Genomic DNA, 15,575 nt, shown 5'->3' with positions numbered 1-15,575 from the left:
ACAAAGAAGCTCTTCACCGTGAAGATATTTGCAGTGCAAATGCGAATTGAAATCAATGAAGCACCTACACACACTGCCACAACAGACTGCAGAAAGCTTTGCCTTTGAGACCCACAGTAGAAATAACAGCTCCATTTCTTAAGTCTTCTTAGAGTTTGTCACCGCTAAAAGTTTACATGATTTTAAAGCAACCACTGGCCAAAAACTGGTATCAGAGCAGCACCGCACAGCAAGGCATAAAGCAATTAGCTGTAACCCTGGTCCGCAGCGTTTGTGGGAAAGGAAATTAATTTCTCAAGCAAACCAAAGCGCATAAATTCAGCCTGCAGCTCGTCCAGCACCACAAGCCAAGCATGCCGCACCGTGTGGGAATTAATTCTTATCCTGGGAGGAAAAACCTGCTCGACCCAGCAGCCCCCAGCAGATGCAGGGAGCGCTGCAGCTCTCCGTCCAGGCTGGCTCCTGCTCACTCCAGCCCCCACCGCGGCCTCCGACATTCCTCTGCTCTGTCAAGCAATGAAAATATCAGCAACAGGATTAGAGCGAGCCTCTGAAAGAAAGGCCAGCTCAATAACATCCAAAGCCTCGGGAAGAACACGGCCGTCTTCTGGGGCTCACAATGCTGGTAATCGCTCTGAGTGATGACCGTTAGTGGCATTTTTTTGAGCTTCAGACAAATTAAGACCTCAAATTTGGTGATATGCTTGCATCACTAAAAGGCCTCACTTTCTTGCAAGTTTGAGAGTGTTCACGAGGAGGCACGGCAGGCTTCTGCTCTTGCATTAATATGCGCTAAAAAAGTAGAGACCAAGCTAAAATAGGAGCAAGACTTCCCTTACTGTTTGAAACCTCAGTGCTGGCATAGCCAGCAACTCCATTCTTATACTCAGCTTCATATTAGAGTGGCCAAGGGTTAAAGCACTTAATAAAAGCCTTAAGAAAGGAAAACCATTTTTTCTGCAGAGGAATGAGAGGAGCATTTGAGAAAGACTCTGAGCACGATACAGATGGAAAGAAAACAGTCCTGAGGAAGGAGATTCTCACTGCGGTATTCAGGCTTGCTTCTTACCTTCCCTTCTTCATCCAAGGAATTGTACCCAAACAAAAATTCTTCCTTCACATCTCCAGGCCGCGCTCAGATTGTCACAATTACAGACTGGAAAATCCTTCCTGTGTTCACTGGAAAAGCACTCCTGACAGCTACAAGCAGGAAAACGCTCTCCTGCTCAGTTCTGGGGTGGGAAGAGAATGTTCCTCCCCCCCTCCCCGGGACCCCCCTCACCTCGCAGCTTCAGAGCAGGTCACAAAGTAAATGCAACCACCTCCCTACAAAAAGCAATTATATTTCTGTAATTCTCGCAAGTTAAATCCTACTTCCACACAGCACATTTACATTTATGCATTCCATTAGCATTAAAAGATGCACAATTTTCCAATTTTCAAACGCTGATAAGTGCAGGAGTTCGCAAATCCAGCAAAGGTGTGAAGGGACACATGCACAAACACATTACTCATCCACATAAAACTGGAGCTCAGCGCGACACGTTGCTCGTTCTCACTCCAAGGAGGATTTGCACAGAAGAGAGGAAGACACAAAAAGATCCATCAGACTCCTTCACTGCCATCATCTGCTGCATTATGCAAGGCAGCTCTGCTCTAAGCGCCTGCAGCCGTCAGAGCTCAGCTCACCTCCTCCCTGCCCCCCCTTACGCTCCATGCCCAGACTGCATGTGATCCCATCCATTTTTCTTGCACTTTGCAGTTCCTCCTTAGTTCCATCTGTGTGTACATTATCCCCCTCATGAAGCTTCTTGCAGATGCTGCGCGGCAGGCAGCGATGCTGAGGGGAGTTTGTTGCCCTTCCAGCCTTGAAACGTCCCTCAGCAGATTTAGACGGAATTTTTGATGAAAATTCTAACAGTTGTTAAATACAATGCTAACATTCAGTTTCCTAATTTTTACCTAAATTCTGCCTCTGCCCACATTCCAACAATGTAATATCATACCTGTATTTCCTACTCTGAAATCACAGAGCAACTTCAGAAAGACTTCATGCTCTATTAGAAGTATACACTCAAAAATATCTCCACATATCAGAATCTCCTGCAAACTTGCAAGCTTCATTTAAGATGCCTGTCCTGTTAACCAGAGCTGTTTAGACTTTGTGATATTTCTGTTCACCAGATTTCCTTCTTAGTCAAGCGCAGTAAGGTAAGGAATGTTGCCAGATGTTGCAGTTTTGAACAGATTTTCACTATAAACGATTTTATTGATCCTTTTCTGAAAAAAAAAATTGTGCAAATGCAAAAACACATGTAAAGGAGAAGGAAATCGGGCCCAGACCTAGCTTCATACAGACCCAAAATAATAAGGCATAGGGATGGCAAAGCCACGGCAATTAAGCACTTATCACAGAGCTACAGTCCTGCTTTTATCACAAGGTTGTGAAATCCAGGATAGCAGTCACCTCAGAGAGAAATGCTGGGAAAGGCACTACAGAGTTTACACAAAGGGGAGGGGATGGGAGGAGCCAGTCTGAAAAGCCAGCAGCCAGCTCCCCCAGTTTATTAAAGCAAGAGCTCACACATCCGAGCGCAGCCGTGCACAGTACCGCAGCAGTGAAACCCCAGTTTAAATGGCGCTTTCTGGTAGGCTAAATGGTTTGTAAAAGCAAAGCTGCGCAATAGAAGGTTAAGTGAATTTCAGTGGTACCTTCTGGTAGGCTGACTTGAAAAAGCAAAGCTGCCCAGCTGCAGTTCCTCTGCATCGCAAAGGCTGATATGGAAAGGATCGTCACAGAATGGCTTGGGTTGGAAGGGACCTCAAGGATCACCTCATTCCAATCCCTGTGCCACAGGCAGGGCTGCCAGCAGCTAGAGCAAGTACTACATCAGATTGCCCAGGGCTTCATCCAACCTGGCCTTGAACACCTCCAGGAATGGGGCATCCGCAGACCCTCCAGGCAGCTTGTGCCAGCACCTCACCACCCTCTCAGTAAAGAACTTCCCCGACACCTAATCTAAATCTCCCTTCCTTTAGTTTAAAAACATTCCCCCTTGTCCTGTCATTATCTACCCATATCAAAAGTTGATTTCCCTCCTGTTTATAAACTCTTGAAATACTGGAAGGCCACAATGAGGTCTCCCCTCAGCCTTCTCTTTTCCAGCCTGAACAAGGGCAGTCTCTTCAGCCTATTTTCATGAGAGAAGCACTCCAGCCCTCGGATCATCTTCATGGCCCTTCTCTGGACCCTCTCTAACAGTTCTACCTCCTTCCTGTACTGGGGGCCCCAGGCCTGGAAACAGTATTCCAGATGGGGCCTCACGAGGGCAGAGCAGATGGGGACAATCATCCCCTTCACCCTGTTGGCTGTCACTCTTCTGATGGAACCCAGGACACCATTGGCCTGCTGGGTTGCTAGCGCACACTGCTGGCTCACGTTAAGTTTTGCATCAACCAAAGCCCTTAAGTCCTTCTTGGCAGGGCTACTCTCAAGGAGCTCTTCTCCCAGTCTGTATACATATGTGGGATTGCCCTGACACATGCAAAACCTTGCACTTTGCTTTGTTGAACCTCATTATGTTCACAAAGGCCCATTTTTCGAGTTTATCAGGGTCCCTCCAGATGATGTCCTTTCCTTCTGCTGTATCAACCACACTGCAGAAAACCCAGAGACCATGCTTAGAAGCTCCTGCAGCTTCTCCATGACACCTTTGTTTCCACCAAGCACTAACAGCATCATAATCTGGTTTTGAGTCACATCTGTGTTTGCTGATATACTAAAACACAGATCAGTAACAACAAAAACAACACAGTTGATTTTTGCCCCAATCATCTACTGAAGGGATCACGCTCATGCTTGCACTATGGCCCCAGGGAAAGCAGGCAGTAAGGATCTGCAGAGCACACTGTGGCTGCCTTCAAGGAATTTCACCCCCCACATGCAAATACAGAGACTTAAAGCCAAGCCTGTCTATCCTAAGTTTTATTCTAAACAACTGCATCTACAAGGATACCACCAAAGGCTGCATTATGACCCTGACAAGTATATACATAATTAAGGAACAAGCATAGGAGCTCCAGATTCAAACTGCCCTGACTGCATAAATCTCAAGAGTTGTTATCAGAAAAGGTGGAAGCCTTTCTATTGTTCTCACTTAAAACTATTTGTTGATGCTATTCAGTGGCAAGAGTCACACATTTCTGAAGAAAATATGTAATTTTCCAATCTTGCAGTTACTGTCAGAAGCCTTCAACTCAAGCTACGTTTCACTTTCCTTCTGTAAAACAGTGAGACACAGACGCTGGTGCCACTGGTGGTTCACTTGAATGCAGCGTGCTTTGAGGCTCAGTTCACCACGACAATCACAGTTGAGCTGGTGAACCTCGCTCTGCCTTTGGCAATACCCAGATGAGGCACTTGGTCTCACCAATAGCTGTGAGGCAGAACAGATGAGAATTATTCCTTGTTTCTCAAAGGAATAACACCATCACCCCCATCACGACCTCTCCTCATCTCTGTGCATTCACTTACAATAACCAACAGCCCATCAGCATGCAAGTGGAGTGGTAAAATAACTCACAACGCAGAAACCACATGAAATTTAAACAATCAATACTCTCCATACATTAATATATATAGTTATAACAGAAGCAATCAGATGATAACCCTTGACAGGGCTGCAGAGACAGGGCTGACTCGTATATGGGTTAAAATTGGAAAAAAAGATTATCAGAAAAGGTAAAAATAAGGCAAAAATCTATTTCCTGCAGATCCTTTTAATTTTAATAAATTATCAGAGGACATGCCTGAAAATGCTGAAGAAGGAGAGGCGGTACTTAACAAATAGGAATGCAGAAGATGAGCTGCACAGCACAGAATCACACTGCTATGGAGCTGCAACCTGTGGTGCTGCCGCAGCAAGGACCAGAGAGCAATAAGAGGATGGAGAAAATGGAGACAGACCGGATCTAGCACGGCCAGGCAGGTACAGCTACTGTGAGAGTTTTCTTCCTTCCTTCAGACCATTGATTTCCTCAGTAAATAGGAAAGCTTGACAGTAACAGTAAATAAAGAAAACTGGAAAAAATAGCACTGCACATTTCAGCTGAGAGCACCATTCCCATGACCATGCTGTACCAGAACAAGCCTTTGCCCTAGCACCACTCAGAGGTCAGGACGCAGCAGATCCTGCTGCCATCCATTGACTCTCCCCCACCCTCCAGAAGCCTCAAACTTCAAGTATGAAAACCTCTATCCACATGCTGTGGTCCTGCCTTCAAGATTCTGCCTCCTGTTTGTCCTACCAGCTACCAACACCACTCGCTCACACACAACAGCACGACTGGAGGCTGAGCTGTAGCTCCATCCCAGCCCCAGCCCTATCCCTCCTGTAGCTATGTTTTGTGAACCTTCCTGAATCTGCACCTCAAAAAAGCTGCACGAAAACCACAGTAGTGGAACGGATTACCAGAGCACTGCAGATATGTAGGCTGTTTCCACCTCTTTTCTTCGCATCTAGACATTTTCAAAAATGATCCTAACTTCAAATGAAGGGGATAATAAGGTAAAAATCCATAACAACAAAAAGAAGAACGACAGAGCCTAAAATTAAGGCTCCAAAGACCTGCAGTGGGTACAAACAACTGCATGGGAAGATTTGGGTAAATAAGCTATTTTACACTTCAAACAGAAGACAAGCCATTTCAGATTCTAGAAAAGGAAGCAACCTGGGAAAATTACGAAGCAGGGCTGTCACACCCCAAATTTGCAGTACACACTCTAATGACTCCTAAAGCTAATAAAGAAAATGGGACATGCTGTTTTTAAGCAAACTTACCCTTGCAAATGAACCGGTAAAAATATTCTCCTGGGATTTCAGACAGAGCCCCCTAAAACTGTCCTGTTACCAGAGCCGAGATGCACTGCGAAGTTGCCACGGTTAGCAGAGAGCGGTACAGCAGTGTAAGAACGATCCGTATCTCTGCGTTACTATCAAGTCCACCAGCAAGAAGGATTAAGGCATATCAAAAGCAATACATACACACACAGCATCACACTTATCAGCACATATATAACTGGATTAATGGAAAAAAAAGATCCCTTAATGTGCACTAGAAAGTATGCCAAGGCAGGCTCCGTGGCAGCCCACGCCTGCCCCAGCACAGCCAGAGCACCTCACCTCCACGCCGTCTCCCCGCAGTGTGTGTCCATCACGCTTCATTCACCTCAACATCAACTTTTCCCTGAGAAAAAGGGAGCGATGCCACCGTTAGCCATTAAATTGCCTGGAAGTCTCCACACATCAGGAGCCAGTGCAGCTGCCAAGTATGCCTTCCATGCACCCTGTCACATCATACTAATGCGCTAAGCGCTCTTCCTACACTCCTGACCAGAGCTCAATACAGGTTTCTCCAGGAAGGATGTAACTGTTGATATAGGGATGATTTGGACAGCCCTGACCCCACAGAGCCACAGCACAGCCACAGGCACGTGGCAGACTCAGACTGACACCTGGAACAGGACACAACGTGAGGCAATCAGTGATTCCAAGAACTGCCAGGCCTCCATCCCTCACTGGAAATGGAAGCAGTCTCTGGTAGTTTTAGGTTTCTTTTCCTGAAAGTAAAATATTGTAAGATAAGACTTAGAGGTTTATTTTCCCCTGGGAGCTAAGCAAATGGGATTTCAACGTGAGGATGAAAAAAAACATGAAAACTAAAGCTAAATTGAAAATTCATTATCAATTTAGAGATGAACTTCTAAGAAACGTTTTATTAGAAAATTCAATTAAAACTAAACTACATTTTCCAACAGAACCACAGTCTGAAGATCTGCAGTGGACGCAATACAACACATAAGAGTTCTTCAGAGCAGCATCCAACAGAAGACACGTTACATTTTGTTCCCAGTGCTCTCCATGCCCAACCAATAAGCCCAGGTGCAGCCCGGCGGTGCCGCAGCCCCATATCCCCTCCTTCTCATACCCGCATTCATCAGCCACGTGGTGCAGCGGCCACAGGAACCAATCCCATTCTCTACATCCTCCACAAAGGCTCATGAAAGCAAACAGAAGGGCAGAAAGACTGAAACTAAACACATGAAAATAGGATTAACATTTAGCAATGACTTCCCATGTGCCGTGCTTTTCATCTGCCCTGGCAGACCTCTAACAAAGGGTTCACAAACCAATAACAAAGCATTTGGGCTTTCTGCACCGTGAGCCCTGACAGCCCAACCCCGAAAATGCCAGCTCCAGCAGCACAGGAGCACACAGCCACCTGCACACGTGTCCCACCACATCACTAACAGCGTTCCTGGATGCAGTTCTGCTTTATTAACAGTTCTTTCATAGTTTCTTCTTTGCCCGTTTTCAAACAGGAACATTTGGCTTTATAAACTGCTTTTGGAAATACTTCGTTTTCTCATTAAAACCCGTGCTTCCTTCCACATTGCTACGTACAACACTGCAACAACCATCAGTTTGCAACAATTACTTTATTTTATTTTTAATCCATGTGACTGTAACCCCTTAGCATTCAGAAAGCAGATTACACTTCTCAATACACACTCAAGAGATTTTAAAACTCATGACAGGTCTAATGACTTCAATGACTTTCGGCAGCCTGTGCTACTTTTAGAACCCACATCCCAGTGCCTCTATTTGTAGCTCTCCCTCTTGCTACAGTTACACTATAAGGTTTCAATGCCTAAACCCCAGAGCAGCTTTAAGAGGAGATGTCCAGGTTCATTAACTACAGAAGAAAACTGAGTAAGACGAAGCTCACACGGCAGGCCCTGAGTGCACCCCAGTCCGGGGGGAATCACACTGCCGGAACATTAAACGAGAGCTATGAGCTGAGAAGGAGCTGGAAGTTGCCAGCAGCCCCGAAGCAGGTGGTGGTGGTGTCAGTAACAGGGAGGTGCCTCTGCCAAAAGGCAGATTAAAGAAAAATCAGTGGGGCCAAAACGATGAGATGCAGCTCCTACACCCAAGACGCTGTAGTGGGAAGTGCTCTGTTATCTTGATAACATTAGGGCATGTGTTCACAGAGTCAAATAAAACTCAAGACAAACTCAGGATATCTTAGCAAAGAAAATCCTCAATAAATTTCATAGCAAAGCACTCACTGTTTTCCAGTCATCAACTACAGGCAGAACATGGGATGCACCAAAGGTGTAGCAAAGAAGATCATCTCTTCAAAGCAATACAAAGTCTAAGTTAAATATTTTAATTGGCACAAAACCCCACTTAAAACCCCACTGGTACGTACTATCACATCCCACACCCATTCTAGCAGCGTCCCACTCTTCACCTCCAGGTCAACATCAACATGAGACACATGTCAAAAAATGTTAAAAGCGCATCAGACAGGATAAATTTATCTAAGTGTAGCAATAATGGAAGACAACCAAGCTGGCTGCTGACATGCACTTCGACCAACTGTCACCGAACGTGACAGCTTCAAGACTTGCACAAAAGACAAGACGTGAAAACAAAGGTGAAATACTGCGCTCCCACGTATCTCTAGAGCCAGAAAGCCCAAATCGAAACTGAGAACAAGTCTGTATTTCTAAACAAAAGACAGAAATACAGGAGTATGCAGTTGAGTATGCAGGACAGTTGAGAAAGTTCAGAGATATCCAGCATGTGGAAACCCAAGCCTGCTGGAACCCAAAAGGATATGAAGTATACAGACAGAAGGCGAGGAGAGATGAGGTAAAAATGTAAGGGAGTACAGAAATCCATGGATTACTCCCCACATCAGGCCAAACAGCAAAAGAAATACAGGCCTTCAGTGGCAGGAACGCACAGGTAAGGCATTTCTTAGTATCACTCATCCATCATCACCAAATAAAACCACAACTTCTTCAAGCAGGTGAAGCAGTGGGTAACTGAGTCACAGAGCAGCTTTTCTACATTTCAAAGACCTCTCTGAACAAAGTTATATGACCAGAGGATATTTATTAGTTAAGATTATAAAGCTGCTGTGCCTGAATCATCCAAACTCAAGGTGATTAGAAAGAAGTCCTTCATCTGAGCTAACGCGTTCCCCAGTGCTCTCTGATCCACAGATTAGAACCTGCAAATGAAGAAGCCCAGCCAAAGCAGAGCAAGTGGATTTCTTCAGCGGTATCTGCTATCACATGAGCTGCAAACTCCTTCATGGCAAAGAAAACTCACTGCTGGTGTATGCAGAGTGGTGCATTTTGAAGGGAAGAGCTCTCTCTGCCATGACATTCACCATCTCTAGATCAACTTCACAACTCAAGAGAAAATCTTACTTTGAAAACCAGAATGTCCAAGGAACAGGAGGAATAAATATGGTCACATCATAAATTAACAGCATGCTCTTGCCTCAAAACACCGCACTCAGTCTTGCTCACTTCCCAGCAGGAAACTGAAGCCGAACCAGGAAAACTCAGAGCCTGGCAGTGAGAAGTGGAGAATGCTGTAAGAACAGGTGTGTTTAGATGGGGAACCTGCTGCAGACATGGGAACGAGCAGCAAAAAAAACAAGAAACTTCCAGCCACCTCCTCTGACGCGAGTTCCCATTCCACACAAGACTTAGAGAAACCAGAGAGCAAATGCAGGCTGCTTCTATGATAACAGAGTTCCTTTTTATGACAGGAGCTTTCTTTGTCAATATTAAAAGCAAGTAAGATTTGTATCACGCCTGACCCAACGGAACAGTGATGGGGAAGAGCGCAGAGACGTGACCCCAGCCTGCACGAGCGCAGGGCCCACAGTGCTCCTGAGCTGGAGGGCCCCTCCTCCCCTTCCCCTGGTCAGGGCAGGTCTACCCATGATAAAAAAGGCTTGCTACAGATTGATGGTCTATTTGTCTCGTAAAATTAAGATACTGTCTTTAGCATGAATACTAAATGGTGAAAACCACTCAGAATTAAAGCACCTAATACAGCATATAAAGCCGGGGTTTCAGATTTCTGACAGCAGCCTGCAACAACACACGTACCAATTGGGCTCACTTATTTATACGGAATTAATCAGGATTACCACTTTCATCTTAGCAATTTAACTGGAAAACTAGATCAATAGCACCCAATCAGTAAAATATTACTGTTGTTTCCCCAGTGCTGAGGCGTTTTCTCTATTAAGAACCCTTTTTTTTAATTATTATTATTTTTTTAAAGATCAATATCCTCAGAGCATCAGTGTAACTGTTCAAGGAGCAGAGACCTGCATCAGCACCACAATCTGAGCGAGGCATCTCCCCCAGCACACAGGCTAAGCAAACACACCACTGCCCCACCTGCATCCCCAAACACAGCACGAGGATTTGTTCTTTTTCAGGGGTTGAACTCCCACTTAACATTCATAGGAAAGCAAATAAATCCACACTGTAACCAGCATTTAAGTTCAACACACGAGAAGCTGCAATCCTGGCCCTGCAGCTGGCTGAATTCTAATCCTGCAAGCACTGACATCCGTAACAACTGCCCCACGGGGTGAATGGAAGCAGAGTGCCTCCCTCCCACTCACTGACACCTGGAAGCTGTGGCAGATCCTACACAGGGAAGGAGCACTGTCAGCCATCAGCAGGAACCTCAGGTGTACCTCCTTCTTGCTGATACAAAGTGAGCTAAAACACAGCGGCATGTATTTTACGCAAGAGCCAGAGACAGTGCAAAAAAAATGTGCTTTTGCCCTTCCACAGGTCCTCCAGCTGATGCTGCACGGGTTATGTGCTGCTGGGGTTTTTCATCACAACAAACACAATGCACACTGCAAAAGGCACCTCCAGCCCAGGCACTCACAGCTGTGGACAGGCAGCAACGCACCACAAAGCCCTCTGGAAGGCGGCTGGAGTCACACAACAGCTCTCTCTCACCAGACACAGGCTCCAGGGTCAGCAGCCCTTTCTCCTTTGCCTATTTATACATGCATGTAATCAGCAGTGTTGGAGTACATGCATCTCAGCAGCTACTAGCAACCAAACTGCTTGTATCAGATGGCACGCAACAGCCAGCACACACCAGCCTGGTGTACACGCAATGGAGACATGAGCCGGAGATCTGTGCTGCAGGGACATCACTGAAACCTGGATATCTGTGCTCTATTTTTAGCTTGTCGTATGTTGAGAAATCATCAAGTGCATGGAGAACAAAAACAAATCCCAACCTTACGTTCCTCAGGCACCCAACAAACCTTTGCTTCTGTGTCATTCAGCTTCTGTCGTGCTGCTCCCGCACACCACGAGCAGCCCTCGCAGCAGCACACGTGGCACCAAGGAGCTGCAGCCAACATGTTGCTGAGCACCTGTTACGCTACAAGAGTCCGGCACACCTCTGCCTCCCACTGCTTCCAGCTGGGGACTTCCCAGACACCCAGTTTATCCCTAACAACACGGCACACACCAGTGCCAAGGGCTTCACCAACCCAGCGAGAGACAGAACAAATTTCCTGCTTCTGAACAATCTCACCTGCGATCTTAATGGTGTACCCAGTTTATCACAGCTTTTCTATTAATAATTAAAATCGACACCAATTTCAGTTTTATTCTGAGTGTAATCCTGTTTAGATCAAAGTTTTCACATTTATCTCAAATAGGTTTCAAAGTAACATGAGGCAGGAGCTGATGCTCACTCCCTGCTACTCCTTTGGTTGGGCTTTATCTCCTCAGCTAAGTGAAATAGCTCTGAAACAAGCAGCTCACTTCACCTCATGCACAAAGCAACCACATCGATTGTGAAACAGGCTCACGTTTCCAGATACTCAAAAAAAAAATGCTTTAAGTTATACAGGCTTTTTTTTCCTAAAATAATTCAGCTACACTCCTTTCTTCTTCATAGAGCAATGACTGCCTATTTATAGATGGGATCAAATGTCACTGAAACATTCACGGCTATGAAGAACGTGGCCTTCCAGACCTCCAACTTCTGCTCTTTCGTATCTTTCTATCAACCCCAGAAGACTCAGAAACGGAGCACTGTTCCTTCTGGACACAGCACAGAACACTTCAGTCTTGTGATGTGGAGGTACACATCAACCCTTCATCAAGACCAAACCACCGCTGCACTGTTGTGCCTAGAACACAACAACAGGAAGCACAGGACCACCACCCCCATGCCTAGAACACAATGATGGGGAGCACAGCACTGTCACCCCCACATCTACAACGCAGAAACAAGAGCATAGTACTGCCATGGCTAGGACACAACAACAGGAAGCATGGGAGCAGCATCCCCACATCTAGAACACAACAGGGAGCACAGCACTACTGCACCTAGAACACAGCAACCGGGAGCAGAGGACCACCATGCCTAGAACACAACAATAGGGAACACAGCACCGTCATCCCCATGCCTAGAACACATCAACAGGAACACAGCACTGCCACCCCAGTGTCTAAATGACAACAGAGAGAACCTCTGTGCACAGTGTGGAAACACCTGCATCCGATTCCCTCTTCCACCAGCACAGAGGGATTTGAATGCACTTCTCCCACTTGCCAAACATGAATGTATGTAGAACATCTCTTATTTAGGGAAAATAAAAAAACTACTATCAGATGGGAGCAAGTGTGATTAAGATGAAGTTCTACTGTGCAAGAAGCATCTCATCTCCTCATGCAGACAAAGAAGTAAGGCTGTCCCTCTTCATGGACCCTCCCCTCAGGGAGTAATGGACTTTCGTCTCAGAGGAAATCCTGCTCCTGGTCCTTGTGTGGGTGGGATGGGGCAGCATATCACTGCGGTGCAGGAACACGCTCCACAAGATGAAGAGAGGGGGCAATGAGGTGCACTGAACTTCCAGTGCTGCCACACTGCTGCTTCCAAACTTCCACTCTGACACACAGCCTCAATGAATATTTTGCATATTTCTGTGCACTGCTCTGCTGGCTTAACTCACCCCTTTGGTTCTAATGGGTAAAGCTTCACCTGTTCATTTGACGGTCTCAAACCATAAAGGATGTTATTTTATGCAGCAGAAAGCACCCAACGTGACTACATCGCTACAGCGAGCTGCCAGCAGAGCAGCGAACACCCAAACAAAAGTGCACATGAAAACAGTAACTGTTGCAGAGATACAAAGATCTTAGTATCCTATGCTTGATTTCTCAAAAGGGAAAAGAAAAAAAATCAACTGACTTCAGAGGTGGAATCGGCAGAGCTGGTGCTACAGCAGAGGTTAAGTCAGCACGTTCCCTGCCACAGGATGACATCAGGAGGACCGGCTCTGTCCAGCGCGATGCCAACAGGACAGCGGCACCGCGATCTGCCGGCTCCCAGCTCCCCTCGGAAACGCCAGGACTCAACGGGGGATCGCTTCGGAATAAAATCCAGCACTCCACGCGCGAGATCCTTTCCAAGCTTTGCCGACGAGGAACGCCAAAGTTTTTTCCAAGCCGTCATTTTGCGGATAACGCTACCGCAAAACTACGGCGCGGCTCCGACCCAACTCCCCTCACGAAGGCCCATCGGAGGGCCGCCCGCTTCGCGCCGCGCTCCATCCGGACGGGACTGCGGCTCCCACAGCCCGGAGAGCCGCGGCACGGCGCAGAGGGGCGCGCAGTGCGGCCGGCCCCGCTCAGCGCTCAGCGCCCCCGGCCCCGCTCAGCGCCCCCCGCCGCAGGTGGCCCCGACCCCCCGCCCCGCCGCCCGGCCCCAGGTGCGCCCCGCGGGCCGCCGAGCTGCGCAGTGGCCCCTACCGGCGCCCGTCCGGCTCGGACAAGTGCGGCGGGCGGACGGAGGAAAAAAAAATAATTAAAAAAACAATAACCACACACGCACAAAAATACACATCAAATCATAGAATGGGGAATAAAAGCAGCCCGGGGCGGGGCGCTCTGCCCCCACCGCCCCCCGCCGCCGCCCCGCGCTCCCTCCGCCGCTCCCCGTACCTGTGAGGGGGCTCCGGGGGCCGCTCCGCGCGGCGGCGGCCGAGGGCTGCGGCTGCCCGAGGAGCAGCGCCAGCCAGAGGGAGCCGAGCAGCCGCCGCGCTCGCCCCGCCGCCATCGCTCCGCGCCCCGCGCCCCGCAGCCGCGCTCCCAGCGCCGGCCCCTCCTCCCCGGGGGGCTCCTCCTGCCGCCGGCCCGCGCCTCGCTCCCCGCTCTCGGGCCCCGCGCCTCGCCGAGCGGGCGGCAGGCAGGCTGGCAGACGGCGGTAGGCTCACTCCATCGCGGGCCGGTCCGCGGTCCCAGTCCCGGCGCCGCGCTCCGCGGCTCCCTCACACGGAGCCGAGGGGCCGCCCGCCCCGCCCCTCCCTCACGCCCGCCCCCGGCCCGCCCCGCCCTCCCCCTCCCGTCCGCGCATGCGCCCGCGCGGAGGCGTCACCGCCCCCCGGCCCCGCAGCCCCCCCTCAGCGCCAGGTGTGCGCGCGCCCGCCCGCCCACCACAGCGCCTGCGCGGGACCCGGCGCGGCCGTTGTGCCGCCCTGCCCTCAATCCCGCCCCATCCCCACCTTAAATCCCCTGTCGTCGCGCTGCCTTCCTCAGAGGGAAACCCTGCGATAGCCAGCGCTGCGGGGCACCGCGACGGCAAAACACAGCTCGGGGGGTGCATCTCTCCAAAAAGCGGCTGTCCTGCACAAAAAACAAACGCATCTTTTTGTCCAGCGTTTCTGTCAGGAAACGGGTTTGTCCTCCACTGACAGCATCCTGGAGCACTTCCACTGCAGGCAGCGGCTGCCTCCTGAGGAGGGGTCGGTTGTGGCTCATAGCGAATAACGGGTGAGGCTGGAAGTGTCACCGCGATGGTTAGCAGTGCCATCATTAAATCCCACCTTCAGTCACCACTATTAGCACCAGACAGCTATCGTGGTGAAAGTAAAGCACCCGAAGGTCACACCTCAGGTTACACATCAAAACTAACTGCTGTCATCCCTCCTGTCAGGCCAGAGGAAAAGATTATTTGGGCCTAGAAAGCAGAAGGGTCGCCTCGTGAGAGACATTTCCTCACAGAGCTCTGGGGCAAAACCTACCGAGCATGCTGCTGGTGACTGCGGGGTTCACCAGTGCCACGCTGCAGTGGTTTCAAGCCTGCAGAGCAGCCGCAGCCCCAGGCCATGGGAGCAGAGCCGGACCTGCAGTTCCAGTTCCCCGCTGCCCTGCTCCATGCCAAGCCTGAGTGTACCCGGGCTGAGCAGGGAACCCGTCCTTCCAGTCCTCTCACTGCTCCCAGCACCTCCTGCCGTGATGTGCGGTGGGACAAGAACTGGGATGGGGAAGCTGGCAGGCACAAAGGGCCTGGAGAAAGATGGGTTGTCCAGGGCAATGGGAAGGAGTTGGGCTGGAGAGGGGGTCTGCCTGCAGGGAGGTATAAAGCAGAGCTCGTGCACAAGCCTGGAGCCAGCCTGCTGGGAGAAGACTCAGAAACAGGATAGGAACAGGAGAAAAATGGGAATGAAGACCATCTGGAAAACTGTCACATCTACTGGCAGCAAGTGTCTGGGATGCACTGGGAGCGTTCCTCACCCTCTTATAGTGCTGGACTGTGTGCAGGAGAGCCAAGCTGTTTCTTTCCACATTTAGAGCAAATTTCCATATTGCTGATGGCCTACATAGATACCAGTATAACACAGGATTACATTGCCGTGTTGTTGTTTTGTTT

The 15,575-nt window shown here is 49.0% G+C and overlaps 1 protein-coding gene across 29 annotated transcripts in view; it reads right to left on the bottom strand.

Annotated features, from left to right (window-relative positions):
* NEO1 (neogenin 1) overlaps window positions 1-15,575 on the bottom strand; it is a 279,790-nt gene that overhangs the window by 166,428 nt on the left and 97,787 nt on the right. For 4 of the 29 annotated variants that reach the window (XM_015279047.4, XM_015279051.4, XM_015279054.4 and 1 more), the window contains exon 1: window positions 13,868-14,205. The exons of the other annotated variants lie outside the window; for them this stretch is intronic. In XM_015279047.4, coding sequence (XP_015134533.2) covers window positions 13,868-13,982 — 115 coding nt within the window. In that variant the 5' untranslated portion in view covers window positions 13,983-14,205. Of the gene's footprint in view, window positions 1-13,867; window positions 14,206-15,575 lie in introns of those variants that run through there. 29 annotated transcript variants of the gene reach the window in all.

The sequence above is a fragment of the Gallus gallus genome, chromosome 10 (assembly GCF_016699485.2).
Source record: "Gallus gallus isolate bGalGal1 chromosome 10, bGalGal1.mat.broiler.GRCg7b, whole genome shotgun sequence".
NCBI lineage: Eukaryota > Metazoa > Chordata > Aves > Galliformes > Phasianidae > Gallus > Gallus gallus.
This window is presented reverse-complemented; position numbering and strand designations above follow the sequence as displayed.